General features: G+C 43.7%; 1 protein-coding gene across 2 annotated transcripts in view; it reads right to left on the bottom strand.

Moving 5' to 3' along the window:
• Nucleotides 1–17,838, bottom strand: part of PHTF2 (putative homeodomain transcription factor 2) — a 254,818-nt gene that overhangs the window by 10,496 nt on the left and 226,484 nt on the right. For both annotated transcript variants that reach the window (XM_082255148.1, XM_082255147.1), the window contains 3 exons: nucleotides 11,433–11,519; nucleotides 6,647–6,802; nucleotides 1,059–1,154 (listed from right to left, as the gene is read on the bottom strand). In XM_082255148.1, coding sequence (XP_082111274.1) covers nucleotides 1,059–1,154; nucleotides 6,647–6,802; nucleotides 11,433–11,519 — 339 coding nt within the window. The remainder of the gene's footprint in view (nucleotides 1–1,058; nucleotides 1,155–6,646; nucleotides 6,803–11,432; nucleotides 11,520–17,838) is intronic.

Below are 17,838 nucleotides of genomic sequence, written 5' to 3' on the forward strand. Positions count from 1 at the left end.
CAAGCTTTCTGGGCTGTTACTGTATTCAAAGCAAATTACCCAAATCCTGATTTGTAAGAGTCTTAGTCTTCCCATACTGCCAAACCAATATTCTAGGTAATTTAACTGCCTGGCAATATTTTCGGAAGTTAGGCATGTCCCTAACCCCCTGAAATCCTGTTGTAGTCAGTAATTGATAAGGTAGTCTGGGTTTCCTACCTAACCAAATGTAATCTTTTTTATATTAGCTTCTAAGACCCGATATGACTTATGGGTAGGGGAATTAGCAACATTTAAAAAACAGAAATAACAATTGTGGTAAAAGATTAATTTTGACTTTTACAATATGCCCTAGCCTAGCCAGGAAATAAATGGCAAAATCTTTCCAGATCTCCTGTAAGACCCTTAAGCAGAAGCTGGTTAGAGCTATAGAGATTGGATGGATCACTAGGTAAATTAATCCTCAGGTACTTAAAAGAGTATTCCTTCCATGTAAACTAAAAATTTGGAATGTAGATGAGATGCTCTGAAGCAAGGCAACCCTAATATCAAGAATCAGATTTAGCATCGTTTCATTGTTTATCCTAAAATTTGAAAGATCACTAGGCGAATTCCTGCAGGAGGGAATGGCACTAACTTATGCTCCTTCTGGCCCACCTTTAGACCTTTTATATCTTTAATTTGAGCTAGTAACAGCTCTAAAGAAATTATAAACGTTCAGGGGGATAAAGGGCATCCTTGTCTGGTCCTATTTCCCAGTATAAAGGTGGGCGAAAGGGCTCCAATGTTACAACCCAAAAGCACCGACTGGGGTAAGAGACAGAAATTTGGATTCTGCAGACTAAATGCATACTGGCCCCTGGACAACCAGGTCCCAGGCAGCTGCCTAGACTGCTTTTTGGGTGATCTGGCCTTGATCGACTTGGCAAGGACTGTGGTACAGAGAAGGGCTGGAAAACCACAGTAGGGAGTACCTACTGTGAAACAGTAACTGGCTTGTTTATGAAACAATGTGCTAAAACCCGCCCCTTATTAAAATATCAAAATGTGTAAGGTAAATAACGGAGGGGATTGCTTACCTTCAGCAACTTAGTAGCTAGTTTTAATACATTGTTGACAAGCGTCAACTCTTCCTTCTTGTTTGGCTTTTTCTCCATTTTCAAGTACAAATTGATCTGTTTGATAATAACAAATATAAAAGTAATTTACTGATATGCAGTATGCATAGTTACTTTATAAAAAAAAAAAAAAAAGAAGGCTTGCCAAAAGGTAAGATGGAACAAAGAAAATGTCTATAAATGTTTTCAGCCATCTAGATCAGTGGTTTCCAACCTCAATCTTTACAGTCAATCTTCAGCCTATTTCTAATGTTACTGTGATTGGAGTCCTCTCCCCATGCTATAATACTAATGGATAGTTAAACATTTTAAGATCTCTACATACCTTTATTTTTTTATGTTCCCACTCTTCTTCCTGCTCTGATCACCTAGGCAAATTAACCAGTGTGTGCTACCAATGACTCCTGGGATATAGTCGTCACAAATTCCAGGATTATTCGGGTAGCTGTTTTTTTCCTCCTGAGAGTTCCATGTTTGAGAGGGTGAAGCAGGGCAGGGGGAGAGGGCAGAGAGGCGTGCCCAGAGACTATGGATCAGTCTTTTAGAGGGCAGAGAAATGTGGAGCATAAGGACAGAGAGATGTCTTTGAGGGGGTGGAAGAAGTCAGAAGAGGAGGGCGGAGAAGTGTGTCTGGTTCTTGAGAGAGCGGAGAAATGATCCTCCGACAGCCCAACAGCACTGACAGTGTGAGCACCACAGAGAATGGGGAGCAGAAATCATTGCTGGGGTAGAGGGCAGCGGGAAGTGCCCTGTTTGAGGACGAGCGCATTGCCTCCTGCATGACGGAGCTCCAGGTCAGGACAATTCACTGGCAGCATAGGAGACACTACACCTTCTATTGTGTAATCAAAACTGCAGGTGACATTGTGGGTGGGTGTCTATGTGTCTGTCTGTGGTATGCATATCCCAAAAGAAACAGTCGCTGGCTTCACCTGCCCTTACATAAAATGGCTGCCAACACAGCACAGGTGAGCAATGTGCTAATAAATGATTACATGAAAATACAGCTTGTTTTTAAAAATAAACTCCCTAAATGTCATCACAAATATCGGTGGCTGCTGCAGGTTTTTTTTTTTTTTTTTTTTTTTTTATATCTTTCACAAGAAGTTTCTCTTTAACCACTTCAATACAGAGCACTTTCACCCACTTCTTACCCAGACCAATTTTCAACTTTCAGCACTCTTACACTTTGAATGATAATTACTCATTCAACATCACATTTTTTCACACAAATGGAGCTTTTTTTTAGTGGTATTTAATCACCACTGAGGTTTTTTTTTTGCACTACAAATAAAAAAAAAATAACGAAAATTTTGAAAAGAAAGTTTCTGTAATATATATTTTCAAATAAGTAATTTTTCTTCATAAATTTTGACCAAAGTTTATACTGCTACATTTCTTTGGTAAAAAAAATAACCCAAATCAGTGTATATTATTTGGTCTGTGTGAAAGCATATAAAACCAATGGTACCAATCATTGAAAATTAATCACACATGATGTACTAAAGACATATCTCATTTCTTGAGGCTCTAACATGTCAAGAAAGTACAAATACACCCCAAAATACCCCTTTTTGGAAAGCAGTCAGTCCAAGGTATTTAGTAAGAGGCATGACAAGTTTTTTGAAGTTGTAATTATTTCCCACAATTCTTTGGATATTGAAGAAATTAAAGATTTTTTTTCTCTACAAAAATGACTTATCTACTTATTTCTCACACATGGCATAGGTATACTTGCAACTACACCCCAAAACACATTATGCTACTCGTCCGGAGTATGGTGATACCACATGTGTGCAACTTTTTCACAGTCTGCCTACCAGTGTTGGGGATAACGAGTTACAAAGTAACAGATTACAGTAACTACATTATTTTTTTGGTAACGAAGTAACGTAACTAGTTACAATACTAATATTGGTAACTACACTACTTTACTAGGCTATAGGAGGTAACTACACTACTTTACTAGGCTATAGGAACGCGCTTTCCTGCGTTACCCAAGCCGTGCGATACAATCGTTATTTCGAAGAATAGAGAGGGATGAAGTTTATGACTTTTTGTTGCACTTTGTTTTATTCTGTTTTTTCAGGTTTTGTTCTCATGTTTCCCAAAGCCTGTGTTTATACAATAAACTCTATGCAGAAAGAGTGTCATGTATCTTCTTCTACACGGTCAATTAAGAAAGAGGAAAGTAAAGTAAGAAGTAGTGAAGTTACTTTTCAAATGCAGTAACTAGTAAAGTAATCTTGTTACAATTTACAGAAGTAACTAGTTAAATTTTTTGAGTAACTACCCCAACACTGCTGCCTACATAGAGAAGTGCAAAATCCAAGGAGCACCTGTAGGCATTATTAACTTTAGGACCAGACCTTATTCCAACAATTTGTTTACAAGTAAAAATCTGTATTTTTGCAAGCAAATTACTTAGATCCCCCAAACATTATATATTTTAGTAGCAGAGGCCCTAGAGAATCATCATAGAGAACGTGGTATCACCTCACATGATCAGGAGGGCAAATCACAGCACCCATATCCCAATCCCATCTTGGCTGTGTCCTGTGATCACAGCCATCACAGATCTGGCCTCGCGCAGGCATTCGTTCTGAGCAACGTACAGATACGTTGGCTCAAAATGACAGAGCTCCCACTCCGCTGTTTATATACGGTGAGCGGGTGGGAAAAGGTTAAAGTGATTGTAAAGTCTGATTTTTTATTTTTAAATTGCCAATAAAATAACAAACATGTCATACCTGCTCTGTTCAGTGGTTTTGCCAGATCCTCCTCTTCTCGGGGCCCTGGCTGCAGCTCCTGGCCCTTCCATCCTGTTGATTGCCCCCACAGCAAGCACCTTGCCATAGGGGCACCTGAGCCAAGCCGCAGCTCCGTGTATCCATTCAGACACAGAGCAGCGGTTCGGCCCCATGCTCTCTCACTCCTCATTTGGCTGAGTTTGATTGACAGCAGCGGGACCCAATGGTGCCACTGCTGTGCCTCAGCCAATCAGGAGGGAGAGTCCCGGATGGCCGAGGCATTCGGGGACATTGCTGGATCGAGAGGGTGCTCAGGTAAGTATTAGGGGGCTGCTGCACACAGAAGGTTTTTTTTATCTCAATGCATAGAATGCATTAAGATAAAAAACCTTCTGCCTTAACAACCACTTTAGGTATCCTCAACAGGTCATATTTTGGAAAATTTGCTTGGATAAAGTAGTTGTTATAAATACCAAACCATTGATATGGATTTAAAGCATCTCTGCATGGTGAAGCAAATCCTAAAAAATATGACCTGCTGGGGGTACTTCAGGAGTGAGTTTGGAAACTGGTGACCTAAATTACGGAATATCTAGTGGAAGTTAAAAGCAAACAACCACTAGATTATAATTAAAATGTTTCATCACACATCTTATGCATTTAAAACCTTATGGGTAATTCAATCTCCATTATGTCATGCAGGTGTTAGCTAGTGTTTTGCTAAATATGTATACAGACATGGAACAGCTGGGCTAAAAAAGCCACTTGCGAGAATGGGAAAATGTTTTCAAGAATAATCAAGACCGTTATGTTGAGCTCCCCATCACTGGAAAACTATACAAAATACTTTCTGGCAACGTCCTGGTTTGGAAATAAATAGGTTTTAAAAGTGCAAGCATCACAGTCTTAGGCCTGTGGCCTGAACAGGAAGAAAAATAGGATTTAGAGCCGATGGGGCCACATATAAGGCCCCTTTCACACAGGCTTTCAGATCCGCTGGTTTTTCAGGCGGACCGGATCAGATGCTCCATGCAGCCCTATGGAGCAGGGGATGTCAGCGGAGACATCTCCGCTGACACTTGCTGTTGTCCGATCCGATCCTGTCCGTGAAATCCGGACGGATGAAAACCCTATTTTCCATCCGTCTAGAGGATGGTATGAGAATGGACAGGCGGTCCGTTCTCATCCGATCTCCCCATAGAAGAGAGCGGGGATATGACAGCTCTGTCTGTGCACACAGAGCTGAGACGGAGCGGTCATCCGTCTGCTCGGCGGGGATCGGCAGATCGATCCCCCGCTGAGCAGAACAGACTCCGTCGGGCGCACCACCCGTGTGAAAGGAGCCTAAGGAGAATTTCAGCCAGCTCCATCAGGAACCAGCCCAAATTCTTATGGCCAGCTTAAAAGATTAAATCCTCTAACCCTTAGTAAAAGTAGTAGCGGCGGTTCCTATATGCCAGAATGCACTTAGAACTAATAGAGAACTAGGACAGAGCAGCTCCACCCACTTTCTCTTTGTACAGAGCAGGCATGTGGTAACATCATTTGTTTCTGTGTGCAGGCTAAAGCATCAAGGGAGCCAGCAATACTGCCAGTGCCAAGCAGGAGCAGAGGCATTAAACATTACGGTCAATCGCATAACATTGTTATAGAGTTAAAGAGATCAAAGTATACAAATCCATCTTGCAGAGAATTCACAAAAATATCTGCGATCACACTAAAAACCAATCACGCCTCAAAGTAGATCCCTTTCTTCTTGAACCACTTGCCGACTGCTCACAGTAATCCTACTGCGGCAGTGCGGCTCCCCTGGGTCCAGCGCTGGACTCCTAGTGGTCTCGGCGGTGTGAGCGTGCTGCTGGAGGCTCGCTCCCGCTGTGGTTAGACACAGTGGGAGTCGGGCCAGAGGAGGAGAGGCAGCGATCGCCGCGCCTCCCTTCCCCCGATCGTCGAGGAAAGAGTGTGAGAAGACCCGCCTGCTCATATGAACAATGCATGCGGATCTTCTTAGTGACAGAGAGAGATCACAGGATTCAACCTGCGATCTCTGTCTGTGTCACACAACACCCCCCCCCCCCACACGTCAGTAAGCATGAGGCATACCATTTAACCCTTTGATCACCCATAGGTTAACCCCTTCCCTGCCCGTGTCATTATAACAGTAACAGTGCATATTTATAGCACTGACTACTGTAGTAATGTCACTGGTCCCCCCCAAAAGTGTCAAAAATGTCAGTTAGGGGTCCGATCTGTCCGCCGCAATGTCGCAGTCCCGCAAGAAATCGCAGATCGCCGCCATTACTAGTAAAAAAAAAAAAAAAAAAAAACCATAAAAAATGACATAAATCTTTCCCGTAGTTAGTAAATGCGATAACTTTTGCGCAAACCAATCAAAATACGCTTATTGCCATTTTTGTAGCAGAAAACAAATTGGCCTAAAATGTTAAAAAATTTAGATTTTTTTGAGAATGTTATTTTGAAAATTGTCGCTCTTTTTTTGTTTGGATACAGTGTCGCATGACCGCAAAATTGTCCGTTAAAAGTAACGCAGTGCGGAATCGCAAAATAGGACCTGGTCAGGAAGGGGGTAAAATCTTCCGGTCTTAAAGTGGTAAGCACTTCCTACTAGAAATGCTGTACTTTCATGGGCATTTACCATGCATTCATAAAGTTTTTTCAACGCTTCAGAAACATACCCAAAACCTGTACAGGCGTGTTAATGATCATTGCTCCATTGTGCACAATCAGCACAGATGTAAACAAGCCTTTGTAACATACATACCCAAATTTGTAACTCACCTGTTCGGTCAACAATATTGAGGTATTGCTGTATTTTTTGCTGGTTTCTGAACCAAGTGTAACAAATCTCAATAAAAAGAGTGTTAAAGAAATGCACCAGATAACTAGTTCCCAGTTGTAGTGACAATCCAGAAACGTTTCATGAATATGTAGAAGCTAAAACAAATAAAAACATTGAAACATAAAACATACAAATAATTTAAATAATACATTTTCTCTGTAAAATAATAACTAAAGACGCACAAATTTCTAGTTCAGAAAAAAACTGCAAATGTCATCTTATATTTTGATTCATCCGAAAATGGCCAGTCTACAAAGGTTTGGACAATTCAATGATCCAAAAAGCCAAGATTAATGAACTGTATGATTAGCCACATAGATATGGAATAAAAATCTGCAAATTTGCCATAAAGATGAGATTTACCAAAGTTGACAATTTTGTAAATGATTTAATAATTTGTGAGCTTTAAAATGGAACTTAACTCTCTCATTCAAGTGTTCGTTTTATTCCTCATGCTGCCAGCATTAGTAAATAGATAGGAAAGTATCTATTTACTTGTTAATTTATTTTTTACATTTCTTCAGGTACTTCCGGGTCTCTTGCCTAGGGAAATTAGGTCATACATCCCAAGAGTCTTCAGGAGGGAGGAGGGGCTTTCTCAGCTAAGCATACTCTCCTGAATGCATGCTTTAACTAAGGGCAGATGGATTCCAGGAAGTAAATGCTACATGAATCATCTGCCCTTACTCAAGATTGCCACGGCCAGAAATGCTAGTGGGTGTTTTTCAAAGTTATTTCTAAACAAAAAAAGGCATGGTTGGATGGATGGGGGCGTTTGCTTTGAATAATAACAATTAATTAAGTCATGTTTTGGTTTGTGCTGCTCAGATGCACTCAGTAACCACTTTTAGAATCTGTTAAAGAAGCACTCAATTTTCTGATATTCACTGTCCTCTAGAGCAGTGGTCCTCAACTCCGGTCCTCAGGGCCCACTAACAGGCCAGATTTTAAGTATTACCTTGGGGAGATGCAGACTAGAATACTGCAATCACTGAGCAGCAAATTATATCACCTGTGATGTATTTCAGTTAGCTTGCAAACCTGGCCTGTTAGTGGGCCCTGAGGACCAGGGTTGAGGACCACTGCTCTACAGCTTATGGCCACTGAAAACCCTTTAGCATAGCATCGGATATACTTTGGGATTTGTTCGATGGCCATTTCCCAGCTGCGCTTCATGGTTCGGTCTGCTGACCCTTACATGATTACTACTGTGTTCCATGGCATCTAGTACAACTGTAAGTGTCGGACATGAGGCAGTATTTCTTGGAGAAAGCGAAAATCTGAGGAACGGGTGGAGGGACCGGTCTTCTTTTGCTGAAAACTTATTAATTTTTTTGGACAGCACAGTCACTTTAGAAAAACCTGTCATGAAAGATCAATGTAGGCTGCCATTTATGATCCCGCTCTCTATCAAAGATCTGGCAACTTGGCTCTATGATTAAGCATCTCTTGGGTGAAACATGTCAGAGGCTTGGTCTGGGTGAACTGTCCTGTGACCTAGTCCTGAAATAATGGAGAATTGTGAAGGCTGGTGTCATTGGAGTGAGGCTGATTTGTTTGTTCATTCAATTTGATGATAACTGAGTAGCTTCATCAGCCAGCACCTGAAACCACAGAGCTGGGCAAATTGCAGCTTAGAGTGGTGGTACCCCTTTGGGCCTAGCTGCAGTGCGGATACTCTGGCTTCTATACTTTCTAGGTCACTGGCCCAGAACCTTTCTTTGACTGTCATTTGCTAAAATATTTCCCACATGTGACAGCCAGAAGGAAATCATCAATAGTAGCCCCAATTATGCCACAATGTAATTACTTTAAGCCTGTGGCTAAAGAACATGTAAAAGTAGCACTCTCCATTTAGGAAACTATTTAAAAAGTGAAGTTCTCGATCATCAGGCTGCAATGAAGCACTCAGTCAATGATGTGAGAAATGAGAGCTTAAAGTATAACTAAAAGGATTTTTTCTTTTTTTAAGTTTTGGATAGCGAGTCAGCTTTTATTGCGGTCTTTGTCCAGTTAAGGAAATTCACCCTCTCGATTAGTCCTGTTTACCATTGTCATTGAAAGTGAAAGTAAAAGAAAACCCCAAATTTTTGGTTGTCCTCAGAAGCAAAATACAGGGGAAATCTTCCAATGGGGCCATTAGGTCTAGTAAACCTGGGGGTCCCCAAGGAATTCCCTTAATTTGCAGGGATTTCATCTCACTTCCTGTTTGGCTATAGGACAGGAAGTAAAGGTAAATCTCTGCAATGGGACACAGATGGGGGGGGGGGGGTCTGTCAGGGGTTATAACCCTCCTGTGCTCTATACAAAATTAAAATGTTGCCTATAACTCTTTTTTAACATGCAACTAAAGGCAAAACTTTAGAGGAGTGGAGAGGGATTAGAACATCTGCCAGCTTTTATTGTGGTTTGTCTGTGCACTTGCAAACCAAGTAATGGTATATTACTGTAAATATTATAAGTAAATATACCTATCCTACTCACTAGATGTCAGGCTTCAACTTTACCATATACAGATTACAACAGAAAGTTTAAAATACTTGGTTTATCAATAGTGTTTTTTTTTTTCCTGCATGGATAAAGAAACCTAGAAAAGGATAACGTGCACAAAACCCTTTAGATGCTAGAGCCTTTTTATTTTTTTTAATAATAATAAAAATGCAAATTTTAGGCCTGAAGATTACTCAAAACCTCAAAAATAATAATTACTTTCTGTAAGCAAAATGCCCTGTAAAATAAAATGTTCTGTGTTGTGAAAATTGTGCTGTTTATCAAATCTTTAGTATCAGTAAAAAAATACTCAGATTAAAGTGCACACAAATACAATACAATTTCCAATTCTTTAGTAAAAACAAAAACACACAGTTGTGTCAAGCAAATAGATAACAACTATGTCAAGCCTAAAAAAATGTGTGTCAGTGATATGACCAAAAAATGACGGTACCCAAAATTGTTCATAAGTTATGCTTTAAATGCTTTTTAAAGGCCTTTACGGCTCATAAATTTAGACTGATGTAATAGTTACATTCGTGGCAGCAAAAGGGTTACAGGTGCAATCCTCATCCACAGCTATTTACCTAATAAGTCACTCGTTCTGACTGAGTATGCAGTTGAGGCTTCTCTAAATGGTCATTTTAGTAACTTTACAAGTCTGCATAAAATAGACCCCTGCCATGTCACAATATACAGCAACAGTAAAAAGATTTATATTTATTTAGGTAATATAAAAAAAAAAAAAAAACAGTTCCTGAGCTCCAGTCAAATTACTATGCTAAAATGATATTCTCAATCTGCTGCAGTCAAGAGAAAACACTTCCTCAGTCTCTCTTTCCCTAGTGATTAGACTGCAATGTAGTAATTCTGCAGCAAGTCATAAGGTGAGAGGCCGCAGCTGGGGAGCTAATCTGGGCTAAACATTTGTGAACACAGCCAAGATCTGCACAACCAACAGAGTTTACAGGATTGTAAAGCTAAGACTTCAGTCCTGGAGTAGATACTTGCCTTGGATGGTGCCTGAAAAAAGATAACTGTGTCCCTGACTGAAAAACGGGTCTTTAAAAAGCATTGTCCAGGGAAATACTGTGATCTCTTTGACAGGGACTTTTCACCCTTGTTACCTTTACAGCATGCCTGCTATTAAAATTTCCATAACTATTAATGTAAATCTCTGAAATGAAAAATGAACAAAGCATATCCTTCTATAATGTGTTCCTGCCTCAATCCAAAGTGAGGAGCATCATTTCTTTCTGCTGTCTCCTTTCTCTGCTATCTGCAGCAGCCAGTTCTAACTGATTATCAGAAGACAGCAACACCCACCCACTTTCCCCCTGCACACAGCAGGTGACTGACAGCCTCAGCTGCCTTCATTTCCCTACGAGCGTTTGCAGGAGGTGTGTCCTTTCCCTCTACTGAGATTATACTATTCTGAGCTGTGTGTGAATAACTGAAATTATACTATTCTGAGCTGTGTGTGAATATATGGGATATGTGAATTTTAGTAGGCTGTAGAGGAGAGAGAGCTGCAGATAAACAGGTACAGCTTATGTAGCATAAGTTTGTGGGTATATGTAAGGGTTTACTACTAGGAAGGTCCTCTTTCTAGGTAGGGCAGGAGGGGGGAGGGGGAACGGGTACCTGTTTTAGACAGGTACCCTTCCCCACTTCCGGGAGATGGTGCCGCGGCACTGTCCCTCAGAAGTTTGGCCCCCTCCTCCTTCCCCCGCTGCCGAGCCAATCTGAATGCGCAGCGCGCATCACAGTAGGGACCTGCCAGGCTTCACTGCCGGGTTCCCGATACCGGCAATGGCAGCACCCAACATTGCTGGACTCCAGGACAGGTAAGTGTCCTAATATTAAAAGTCAGCAACTACAGTACGTGTAGCTGCTGACTTTTAATTTTTGGAGGGGGGGCTAGAACACCGCTTTAAGTGTGGTACCAAGAGCAATCAAAGTCCATCATGCACTGGCATGACAGAGTAAGTTCAGATTGGCTGAACTTAGGACTGACACTATTATTTTAAATAATGCAGAGGCAGGCAGAGTTTACAGGCCGTAACAATGACATAACAGCAAGTCAACTGATGTCTCCTAAAATAATCTTTCATGTTCTAACCCACAATAATCAATTTAGGGGAATGCTAACTGTTTTTTCATGTTCTTTAAAGATGTTCTTGTAACAGATTAAAACGATTGTCAGATGAGGACATATATAAAAATAGATCTCACCTGTGCACAGCATATAAATACTACTGATATAGTCAGTAAAAAAGCAGATGAAACGATTACATCAACAGAACGTTGAGGACCTCGGCGCTGTAAGGAAAGGATGAAATTATCATCATCTGACTTTGAAAAAGTGTTATACAAAATTAACCTGACATTTGTTTTCCCAAACGTAAAAGCCAGCAGTAGAAAATACATCACAAATAAATGTTATGAGAATTACTAATTTTGTATATTACACTCATTGCATACCACGTTTGCAACTTAGCATAGCAGAATCACTGCAAAAAATGGGATTTTTGACTTACCGTAAAAAATCAATTTCTCTGATGTTCATTGATGGACACAGCTTCTGGTATTCTTAACCATTGGGTTATACTGCCCCCTACAGGAGTAGAACACTAGGCAGAAAAAATAATTCTGGCTACACCCATGGGCAGTCCCAGGGGGTATACTCCCTCTCTCTGCTATAGCCACAAGCAGTGTCAGGAGAATTCTAAATCCACAGAGGGGTGAGTGCTGCGTCAGTCCATGAACATCAGAGAAATGGATTTTACGGTAAGTCAAAAATCCCATTTTCTCTTCCGTTCATTGATGGACACAGCTTCTGGTATTCTTAACTATTGGGATGTCCCAAAGCAGTGTTAAACATGAGGAGTGGGAAACCACAAAAAAATTCTCAAAGCTAAACGTTAGCCAACCAGGCAAAAGGGGCTTAACCAAACAACTGGAGCCCACTTGAAAAAACAATACACCATCAAAGAGGATCAGGTCCTCTTAAACAGCAGCCTGCAAAATCTTGCGGCCAAGCGAAGCATCAGCAGATGCCAACACATCCACTAGTCTGATTTCCTGAAAGACTCCGTTGCTGCCAGGTACACCCTAATTGCCCGGACCGCATGCAAGGCAATTTCCTTCGGACGTTTAGGCCTAGGTCACAGGAAAGGCAACACAATGTCTGTATTCAAATGAAAATCAGAGACCACCTTAGGAAGGAATGACGGAGAGGAGCGAAGCCCCGGCTTACCCCTGTGAATCACCAGATAAGGTGGACAGGATAATGCCGCCAGGTCAGACACCTTGCGCGCAGAGGTGATAGTCACCAAAAAGGCCACAGTCTGGGACAGCATAAGCAGGGGAAACTCCCGAAGATTCGCAAAAGGAGACTTCTAGAGAACTGAAAACACCAAATTGAGGTCTTAAGGCAGCAACGGAGACCACACCGGTGGGATCAAGTGCTGAACACCCTGAAGAAAGGTACGTACCAGAGATGTAGCCAAGGGTCCTTGCAAGAAAACCACCAAGGCCAAAGGAAAGTCAAGATCCGAGCCACCGAAAAAGAACGAGGAGGAACCCCAAGAGATTCACACCACGCAATGCAAGTCTTCCACGTACGATGGTGGATCTTCCAAGAAGTAGATTTCCTAGCTTTTAAAAGCGTAGGAATCACTGATTCAGACAATCTCCTATCCTTCAGCCTCTGGCTTTCAAAAGCCAAGCCATCAAAGCCAGCGACTGTAAAGCAGGCTGGAAGATTGGCACTTGGGAGCCCGAGAGGAAGGCTCCCAGGAAACGTCGGCAACCAGCAGCACCAGGTCGGCGTACCAGGCCCGGCGGGTCCAGTCCGGGACCACAAAATGGCAGGAATCCCTTCTGCCTCAAGCCTGTAGAAGTCTTGGCAGAAGCTTTAGAGTAGGAAAGGCATAAATCAGATGATACTAACCCCACAGGACCACCAATGTGTCTGTGGTGTCCGCCAGAGGTACCTTACTGTTGAGCCGAGATAAGCACAGTTGTGCATTGTCTGATTGAATGCGCACTGGACAGCCTTGTAGACGATCCATCCAATGTTTCAGGCACAGCCTGATCGCACGCAACTTCGGACATCAAGCGGAGGTCTGGATTCTTCCGGGGTGGAGACCCCCTGAGCAGAACTTCTGCTGAGGACGCCTTCCCATCTGGGCAGGCTGGCATCCATGGTGACCACTGTCCAATACAAGGGTAGGAAGGATTTTGCCCTACCGGAGTGCTGCAAGATGAAGCCACCATATCAGGGACTCTCTCGTACCCCGGCTCAGCTGAATTTGGTTGTCCAGACTGTGGATTCTTGACCCATGCAATGAGAATCTCCCATTGCAGGGACTCCTGCATGGAACTGCGCAAACCGGACCTCCTCGAAGGTTGACACCATCAGGCCCAGTACCCGCATACAAGCCCAGAAGGATGACATTATGCTGGTCAGCAGGTTCTGCAAGTTTATCCGGAGGAAGAAATATTCTGGCTAAGGCCGAGTCCAGAGTCAGACCCAGATAGTCTCCTTTCGTAGAAGGGACCAAGATTCAGAATCCAGCCGAACTTCTTCAGAGTTCATATGGTGATCTCCAGGATTTCCACCAGCGCAGCAGAAGACTCGCAGAAGGAGATAGAATAAATAGCCCAGGACTGCAATCCCCCACTGGCGTAACAATGCCAATACTGGAGCTAACACTGTAGTGAAGACCAGGGGAGCGGAGGCGAGACCAAATTGTAACGCCCTAAACTGATAATGTTCCTTTCCCACTGCAAACCGAAGAAAGCGCTGGTGACCGACACATATTGGAATGTGAAGGTAGGTATCTGATGTCTATGGAGGCAAGAAAATCCCCCTAATGCAGGAAAGCCTCCACTGTGCGAATGGACTCCATCCTAAACTTCTGCACCCACACAAAGCAGTTCAGTGCCTTGATTGGACACACCTTGCCCTCCTTCCTGTGAACTGTACACAGGTTGAGTAAAAACCCCTAAAAAACGTTCTGCAATTGGAAGCGGGACAATCATCCCTTGAAGCAAAAGATCTTGCACCGCCCCAAAGAGGGCCTGTAAGCAGACTGGGGACAGTGCCACGTAAGAAGGAAAGAACCTTTTTGGAGGGTGAGCACAAAACTCGATCTTGTATCCGGATCGTATGACTTTATGGACCCACTTGTCATGTACCAGGGAAGTCCACGGGTCCGGGAACCAGCGAAGACATCCCCCTATCCCAGATACAGGTGAGGGCGCACCTTCATGCTGAAGAAGCCTTGTCTGCGGGTCTGGAGAAGCCCATTCTTGACTTGCCAGACCAAATTTGCTAGGATCTATCAGAGGAGACCCCAAAAGGCTTTGATTCCTTGTCAGTCGATCCTGAGGGACGAAAAAACTTCTTATGAGCCGAAAAGAAGGGCCCACATCTGCGACGAAGGTCCTTGCCCTTAGTAGCCTGTGGAAGACAGGTACCCTGTAAGACCCTTAATGACGTCATCCAGGGTAGCTCCAAATAGGCAGTCTCTTTAAAAAAGGAACAGCCAGAGCTTTTTTTTTTTCTTCTTTTTTTTAAAGACGTCTGGTTCGCAAACCAGCATGTTAGGCTGAAACAGAGAGCCGAGCTACTAGGGGAGCCACATCCAAAGATGCAGCACAGATAAACTGCAGCCCCTGGACCAGCTGGTCCACCAGCTCAGCCAAGGCAGGTGGGAGCTGTTCTCCCTCCAGGTCACGGCACAAAAGCTTAGCCCACTCAGTCAGAGTTTGCAACACCAGGGCAATGGGGAACACTGGCCTCAATGCCGAGCCAGCCTGAACACATCATGGGCCACAGCCTCTGCCTTTTTTGTCAGCCCGGTCCTTAAAGGCTGGAGACTCTTCAACCGCAATCATGGTTGCTTTGTTTAACCTGGAAACTGGAGGGTCCACCACCAGTGGAATAGACCCCTTTTTGAAAAAGGGACTCTTCATAGTGGTATTGCCTAGAAAACCGGTTAGGGACCCCAAGGTGACGCTTCAGTCGTCCTCACTCTCTCGCGACGAATCTGTCAAAATAGGCAGGAAAAAGAAACACCTTTTTCCGCTCTGGGTGGTTTGTGAGTGCCAAGGGAACCTGTGCCCCTGTCACATTCGCAGCTGTGTCCCTCATTTTTAGAGGCTCACGCACAAATACAATCAGTGCGTCCACCTGTGCCTTTTCGTGCGCGGTTGGTGACGTGGAGAATCATCCTCACTATCTGAATATTCAGGGCTACCCACATCCACGGCGGCCAGATCAGGTTCAAGATCTGATGAGACTGGGGAAGACTGGGGGAGGGCGCTTTTTGCTAGCCCGTCCCCAAAAAGCCAACTCCACTCAGAACACAAGGGGCTCCAGGACTGCTGTCAGTGCATGGATAGATGGTCGGGACCCAGAGGGCCCCGCAGCTTCAGAGATGGGATCAGGTGGGGAGATGTGCTCCACAGACTCCATTAGCCACCAGGGGGAACCACAGAATAAGTGTAAAAACACTGCTAAGGGACACCCCCACCGCTCTGGCAGCACCACCTGGCACCAATCAACCCTCATCAGAGAGGGAGAGGATCCCACCAGACTCACCACCCACAGAACCAGTCACCGCTAGTCACCAGGAAAATCTGCACTGCACGTATGCGTTAAGGAAGTGAAAAACATCCAGGAGTCAGCACTAGGGGAAGAGGAGGGGCTCCCACTGCCGAAAACACCCCCCTCTGGCTCCCCTGTCATTGCCACCGCTGTTTTGAAAGGTAAACCACGCATAATGGCCGCCTTTCATTGTAGCCTACAGGCTACAAGAAAATGGCGGACCTGCTAGGCACCACGAGGCTCTCTGGGAGCCAAGAGGTATCCCTAACCACAGGACAGGCCCTGGCAGGAGCGTCAGCGATCGTCCGGTCGCCAGTGGCATTCCCCCCCCCCGCCAGCATGGTGCCCAGCCCCCACCCCAGGGGGTGTCCAGACCACCCATACAGACCCTGCAATAGTGGAGGGGGGTGAAGGGAGTAGGATGGAGGACAGGTAAGGGGGGGAGCCAGGAAAAAGAACCCAGGGCCGACCTTCCCATGGAGGGGCCAGCGTCCACCCCAAAATCCTCCAGGGGAAGAGGGGGGACAGCAACCCACCATACCAGGAACCAGACGGGCACCGCTCCAGACAGATCCTCCTTTCCATCGAAATGGCTGTCGGCCAGGAGGAATGCTGCGACTTAGGCCGAGGCCAGGTCGTATGCAACCACGCGTGACGTTTAACACGCAGGGCAATCCCCCATCCAGTGGGGCTAGGTCGCGGCTGACCTAGCGCAGAGCTAAGGCCTGCACGCACTTACTGGTCAGACTGGGGTGATCACTGGATCTAGATTATCCAGCCCGTCGCCCAGTCCAGAAAGTGATTGTAGATCTCACAGGAAAAATTCAGGAGGAAAAAATTTTCCATCTAAAAAAATTTTTGCCAGGACCAAAGATCCCAGCAAGGAACTAGGTCCTTAGGACTCCTGACTAGGCAGAAAAAAACTGAGTGGCTATAGCAGAGAGAGGGAATATACCCCCTGGGACTGCCCTTGGGTGTAGCCAGATTTTTTTCTGCCTAGTGTCCTACTCCTGTAGGGGGCAGTATAAGCTAATGGTTAAGAATACCAGAAGCTGTGTCCGTCAATGAACGAAAGAGAAACATTTATTTTGGTTAGTACAAAAAAAACCAAACCAAAAGGTAATCTGCTAAAACTGAAGGTGATACATATGTACAGTGCACTGCAAATTGCAGTAGGCAAGATGTTAATGAGGTATTCTCTGATGTTTACCTTCTTTTTATTGACACTACTAACAACAGTAATGAGACGGATTCAATTTGAACCAGACCTCAAATATTACCAGAGGTCAAACCCTCAAGTAAGTGCTGCTAAACAGCTGTTGTATCTTCTAAATTTACTACCTAAAAAAAGTCAGACAACATGAATAGAAGTAACATGCTATGTAAAATGAACCTACTCCCAATATAAGTGTACGTTAACCCTAACAACAAAATTTCTTATTTGCTCCCTTTTTCTCTGTTAAATACTCAATTGAACGTTTTTTGTTTCTATCCGTTTTATAAGAGCGGAAAAAACTTCTATTTTGTCAGAAATTTTGAGATGTCCTCCGTCCTATTCAGACTTTCTGTGTTAGCTTTATTTAGCACTCTAAACCCCCACACTTCATTTTTCTGCTCGCTACTCTATGCCTAACTATGCCTTACTAGGCAGGATCCCATTCTAAATGTCCCTGTTCACACCATGCAAGCTCAGTCGCACTATGCTTTACGATCAAAAAAGTACATCAGCTTTTTGAGCTTATTCAGGCATTTTTGATCCCATACACTTCATTTGGAACACATGTAAAAAGAACGATTCACACGTTTTTACACTTGAAGAATTTGTCTCAGAGGGTCCCTCTGTAGAAGGAAAGGGATTGACAATGAGGGGTACCAAGTACCACAGATGAACTTACATGCCCCAAGAGAAAATAATTTATCTAAGGGACAAGGTGGTAGCCATGAAAGGACACTACTCCAAAGGTTACGTTGACAAAGGCGCTAAAGCAAGAGCCCCTGAGTTGAGAAGACAACAAAAGGACA

The sequence above is a fragment of the Pelophylax lessonae genome, assembly GCF_965119305.1.
Source record: "Pelophylax lessonae genome assembly, chromosome: 4".
NCBI classification, from domain to species: domain Eukaryota; kingdom Metazoa; phylum Chordata; class Amphibia; order Anura; family Ranidae; genus Pelophylax; species Pelophylax lessonae.